The 6121-nt window shown below is 36.2% G+C and overlaps 1 protein-coding gene across 7 annotated transcripts in view; it reads right to left on the bottom strand.

Moving 5' to 3' along the window:
• Positions 1–4309: 4309 nt before the first annotated feature.
• gulp1a (GULP PTB domain containing engulfment adaptor 1a) overlaps positions 4310–6121 on the bottom strand; it is a 101392-nt gene continuing 99580 nt past the window's right edge. For 5 of the 7 annotated variants that reach the window (XM_024286997.2, XM_036209595.1, XM_036209591.1 and 2 more), the window contains one exon: positions 4310–5084. In XM_024286997.2, coding sequence (XP_024142765.1) covers positions 5013–5084 — 72 coding nt within the window. In that variant the 3' untranslated portion in view covers positions 4310–5012. Of the gene's footprint in view, positions 5085–5360; positions 5372–6121 lie in introns of all 7 variants that reach the window. The other 2 variants (XM_036209594.1, XM_036209596.1) reach the window with 1 other exon arrangement.

The raw sequence follows: 6121 nt of genomic DNA, 5'->3' as shown, positions 1-6121 counted from the left end.
AAGTTGTGAGAGCCGGTAGATTTTGACAACAGAAGGCAAAACACCTGGGAGTCATGCTAAAGCTAACATGATAACGACCAACTTTTATGATAATGTGAAACTTGATGACATTCATCAGTTGACCAATCACCAAATTCAACTGTAATACCTCGTTTTAACTTGTAGGGGGCAACATACAGACTGTTTTAGAAAATAATTTCTTTAGAATTGTTAAAAATGTAAAAATGTGCCAACAGACAGACCTTTTTAAGCCCCATTTATAGAAGTCAACAGCCAAAAATAGTTGATTTAGTGTTTGGTTATCCTTTAAGCAAATGTTAAAGAAAAAAGGTTAAAATACAGCAAGAACAAAAGCTCTTCCTGCAGAAGTTTCCACAACATCTAAAGAAACCAGATTTGACAGAAGCTTAAAGCATGTAGGCTTAGGGATGACATGATTTCAGAGGTAAAACTACGACACATTCAAGGATAATCTCACTGTTTTTGGATTATTTTTTGTCTCATTATGGATCAAATATCACAGATTGAGAATAAAAGATTCCATTTTAATGAAAAGACTGTGAATACTAAAATGTATAACTCATACCATCATGTGATGTCATCATGGCAAACAACCACCTTCCATTCTCAGATTCAAAGCCAAGAACCACATCTTGCAATTTCTTAAATGACCAGTGGAGGCAGGCTGCATCCATCCATCCATCCATCCATCTTCTTGACCGCTTTGTCCCTTTCGGGGTCGCGGGGGTGCCGGAGCCTATCCCAGCTACTGATGGGCGAAGGCGGGGTACACCCTGGACAGGTCGCCAGTCCGTCGCAGGGCCTCAATCACACACACATTCACACCTAGGGGCAATTTAGAGTCACCAATTAACCTATGAAGCATGTTTTTGGACAGTGGGAGGAAGCCGGAGTCCCCGGTGAAAACCCACGCATGCACGGGGAGAACATGCAAACTCCACACAGAAAGGTCCCAGCTGGGAGTCGAACCGGGGCCTTCTCGCTGTGAGGCAAGAGCGCTAACCACTGCGCCACCGTGCAGCCCCACAGGCAGGCTGCAAATGGGAGCAATTTTCTACTGACTCTTATGTTAAAAAGTCAGATTTAAACCCCAAAATTAACACATTTACAGCCTGATTTCACAGAAATGATATTGCTGAGTGCATTAACATGGACAGTGTGGTACTAAGTACTAAAGTAAAACACTTAATTTATTATATTTAAAAACACACAAACTGTAAAGCATGGTGGTGGAAGACTTATGTGGGACATTTTTCTTTCTTCATAGAGATAACACTTTCAGGTTTGCCTTAAATAATTTAGAAACAATTAAAACTTTTAAAATTTAGTCTTTTTAGAGGACAACAAATAATAATAATAAACCTGGAACTTTTAAAGGTATTGATTCCAGCTGTCCTTCATGAAGCTCACAGCTGCCCCCTGCTGTTCAAACTGAGAACCTCCAGAAGTTCTAGATTTTCCACTCGGGAGATGAGAAGTTTACGAAACAAATAGGATCACAATGAGTTTTATATAAAGAAATAAAGATGCCACATTCAGGTGTTTATTCATGGTAAAGAGAACCGTCTGCAGGGGATATGTGTGAACGTAACAGAGGTTTTCTCCTCTGACAGTGAGTCCGTTTTGTGAGGAAATGAGCTCATGTCTTGACTGCAGGAGACCTCACTGCAACAGAGGATCACATTTCCCAGAACTTTTTTTTTTTGTTTTTTTCCACTGAGCAACACGTGGTGGAAACCTGTGTTTCCCATTACATGCATTACTGCCTTTTCTCAGACTTTATCAGTCATTATTTACGATGATTCAGAGACGATAAAACATGTACGTTTCTTAAAGGATTTTTTCCGTTGTGGCCACAAGCTTTCACAGACTAAAGATAGAAATAATGAGTTTAAGTAAATATTTTCAGCATTGAGAATCATGAGCCACATCTTACAGATTTATCAAATATATCTTTATCATAAAATATGTAGTCAGTTTTAATAACTAAACTAACTTACTCCTGTTTATTTACATTTTTACTATGCAAATGTGTTCACTAGTTGTTTATAACTCAGCTTGAAGGTTGAGTTCATCAGTTTCCCTACAGAGACGTTGTGTTCCAGTCGTCTTTTATTCACATTTTTGCAGAAATTGTTACATTTTGCCAATTACAAAAAGTAATGGCGGTTGTAGCAAAGTGCTAGAAAAAAACTGCTAAGCTCAATAAAATATTCTAGTTTCTAAATGTATATGCAAACTGCAACTTCAGAGAATTTCTATAAGTATTTCTGCACATGCATGAGTGTATTTTTTTAATCAAAAATCAAGCCCACAGAGTTGAACCTCCACATTTTTTTAAATCCTAAGGGGATGTCATTTATCTCATCGGACACTAGATGGCAGAAGAGGGCAGTTATTTCAACCAAACTGAACTTTTTAAGGTGATGTCTGCACAACTAAGCTATTTGATTCAAACTGAATTTGATAATAATAATAATAATAAAGTCATGTTTTAATCATGGTCTTCCAAACTCTCCAGGAGAGGGGATGGTCTCAAAGAACAGTGTGTTCTTGTTACAGTATCTGTACTTCTATTCTTCCAGTTTAAATCATGAAAAAGTCAATTATTACAACGTGAATGTGCTGACATGAAGCTGAATGAGCATCGATCTAAAAAGCAATGATGGTCCAGCCTGAACGTATTCATATAAATACAGTTTAGGTAAATTGTTACTAAATGCATCCGTCAGCATGTTTCTCATGTCGTCTTCATAACCAGCCTCATGGGATTTCCTCCCGTCTGTCAAACTGCTCCTATAAAAAGCAGCAATCAGGCATTGAAGCCACACGTGACGCTGAAAGTCAAAACCTGATCTGCTGCGTGAGCGAAAACGTTAGAGTGATGAATGGAAGTGGTGGTGGAGTCCAGACTTTAGGTCATTCTTTAGCGCAGGTTTGCTGCTACACCGCAAGCATATAAAACTGTATTTTTGTAAAGATGTTATTTTACAGTTCAGTAAATGTTGGTAAGTCAAACTGTCATTCACTGTCATTTTGGTAAAAAAATGTAGATTTATGTTCTAAAAATAGGTGCTAGATTTAGATTTTGTGGGAGGATTTATGAAGATGGGCCAACTTGTACAAAGATTGTATCTCATTTTGTTCTAAAATGATTCGTTTTTATTACACAATTTTGTTGCCACTAATCAAAATAAATAACCAATTAAACTAATACAAACTGAAAAACACAAACCATTTGCTTAGAATGAAATAAAAACCTTCTTGGGCTGTAGAACATTTAATTCAAACAAATTCTGTCCATCAGGTTAACATTTTGAGCTAAATTTTTGCCATTGAATGTTTGTCATTTCTAAATTTTGATATCCTATTATACGAGTTCTTCTTAAGTAAAAATGCTTTGCTGCTGCATGGATAGATGATTTTCTTTTGACGGTCAGTGATCTTTTCCTATTTTTATCCCATCTCCACTGACAGAGCATCATAATTTGTGACGGAATCGTTCTTTTCAAAGTTAAAAATCGGCCCACAGAAGTGGTTCAACTTTGCTGCAGCAGATTTATTCAAATTGTTGTGAATCAGGAGCAGATAAAAAACATTTTTGGATGCAAAAAATATTCTAGGGAGACAATAAGCTCCCTGCTCCGCTCCATACTGGAGAGGGAAAGGGGGGCGGGGTTGCTCCACACCAAAAATGGCCCAAAACGGCATAAATATAGTTTAAAAAAACAATTAGGATTACTTTACAAAGTACAAAAATGACTGGAGTGGGACTTTAAGCTCTGATGTACTTGCACTGTATTTTTGGACACTAAGTTGGTCCGAAGTAGAAGACGCAGATGCTAAAAAATGCTACATTGCTAAAAAAAAATGCATGTTAAAAAAGAAAAATCCTATATATGTCACAATTTTTCATTTTCTGTGTTGCTTTTGTACAACAAGGCCGATTCTTCTTTTTCTGCATTTCTCTCACTAATACATACTAATACAAACACACCTATGGTGCCCTCTAGTGGTTGCTAGTGGGAAATAACAAACGTATGAGCCTTTTTTTTTTTTAAATCACATATAAGTTGCATCCCAAAAAAAAAAAAAAAAAAGAAGCGACTTATATTCCAAAAAGTATGCTGAATAGAATAAAACACAAAATGCTTTTTTTCAACTGAACAGTTACATTTTGAGATGCCTGATCAGTGTTAAAACATTCAAACTACAATAAAAATTCTTGCCAAAATACAAAAAAGGAAATATATATATGTGTGTGAAAAAGGCACACATGAGCAAAAAGTTTTCTTTCCAGTAGGAGTTTCTTTAATAACTGTTACATTAAAGTCAATACGACCAAAAGTACAGAAATGTTCTGCATAAGAGAAAATAAAGAGAAGAAAAGGGGCGGAGCAAAATGAAAAAAAAATAAAAGGAAATTGGATGAAAAAGTTAAAAGAAAGTAAAATATTAAAATGACAGATCATAAAAATGTGCCAAAAAAACCCGGAGATGTCAGTAAGAAGAAGAAAGTCAAAGTACAAATTTAAAGTAAATGTGTTAAAGTGAATTAATGCTGAGTAAACAAAAATATTTGAGGTTATAGTTAAAAAAAAGAACTGTCACTGAAACAAATCCCAACATTTTTTTTTTAGTTCAACAACAAGCAGGAATGTGTTAACGGTACAGAACTCAGCTGGTGTACACACACATACACACTTATGGAGACTCTGCCACACAGTGTACCACTGGACGTATCCCACTATTTACATCAGGACTGTGCAGTTAAAAAGTACTGGGAAGTACTCCTTCTCTCATCTTTATTACAAAAATAGCTCTCTTCTATATTGAATCAGAGTTTACCTTGAAAACCAATTCCAATGCAAATGTTTACAAAACTCAAAATGGAAAAGGGATTGGGGGGGTTGACCTTTGACATCGGACAGGGTTTTGGCACTTCTTCATACAAACGAGTTAAAAGTCGGCCTCAAAGGGTCTTCTCGGCATCAGCAGCGGCCGTCCAGCGGGTCCAGAGAGAAGACGGTGCCCTCCAGAGTTAGTCCCATTTTGAACCCCTCCTGGAGGAAAAACAGGAGTCATGACTCAATATGCTGAGTCATGCTGGGAATACAACAACGAATGACTGAGCATGCAGCTTGATGGGGAGAACTGATGGACTCGTTTCATCACTAAAAAATGAATGAATATTTTCTGAGAATCAGAGTTCTAATCTGCAAACAAGACAAGATATGCACTTTTTTAATAGTAGTTACTATTTAGTAAAGTATACATGCATCTAAACAACACATTGGTTGTATTGAAAGCATGCAAAAGACAGAAGAAAGAGTACAAACCATCTCTGACGCTACAGAAGGAAAAGAAGCAGGAAAAAAAAGACATTCATCTGTTAGTGGTTAAAACAGGCTTGAAATAAGTTTGGAACAACGTCGCCCCCTACTGGAAACGTCCTGCATGAGCTCACAGACATGTCAGAAACACAATCCTGAATTATTCATGTTCTCATGCCTCAGGTGTTTCAGTCATATGTCAGAGATTGAAATATTGAGGACGGTGTGACAGGTTCAAATGCAGCAATGTGTCATACTTTATCTCTGATGCTGTTAGCAGACATATTTGTCTCCTAAGTTTATGACTTTATTCTCGTAAATTCACAAGTTATCGTTTATCAAATTATAACTTTATCCTCGTAAAATGTTGACTTTTTTTCTCATGGTTTTATAACTTTATAGATTTTTGACTTTATCCTCATATAGTCATTTATTTTTATGGTGAGCCAATACTCAGTTGTCAGATTAAAGTCACTTTTCTTAAAAAGATTTCTGAGTTCTCCATCACTTTTGAGAAAAATGTATTAGGTGGAGGCTTTCAAGAAGCCCTGTGGGTTTTTGCCTTTCCCTGAACTGTATTTAATACAATGTTTTTTTCTTTTCCATTTTAATTGTCAAAAATCTTAGGAAGCCTATTGTATAAAATTAAAAACTAGGTGTTTTTTGTTTGATTTTTTGTGTTTTTATGGTAAAAACTACAAAAGCAAACGACTATAAACAGGCTACACTCTACCTATAAATCTATTAGATGAACTGTGATTGAAAGT

Source organism: Oryzias melastigma, linkage group LG21 (assembly GCF_002922805.2).
Source record: "Oryzias melastigma strain HK-1 linkage group LG21, ASM292280v2, whole genome shotgun sequence".
In the NCBI taxonomy this organism is placed as follows: Eukaryota; Metazoa; Chordata; class Actinopteri; order Beloniformes; family Adrianichthyidae; genus Oryzias; species Oryzias melastigma.
Note: the sequence above shows the minus strand (reverse complement) of the source record. Positions and strands in the feature narration are given on the sequence as shown.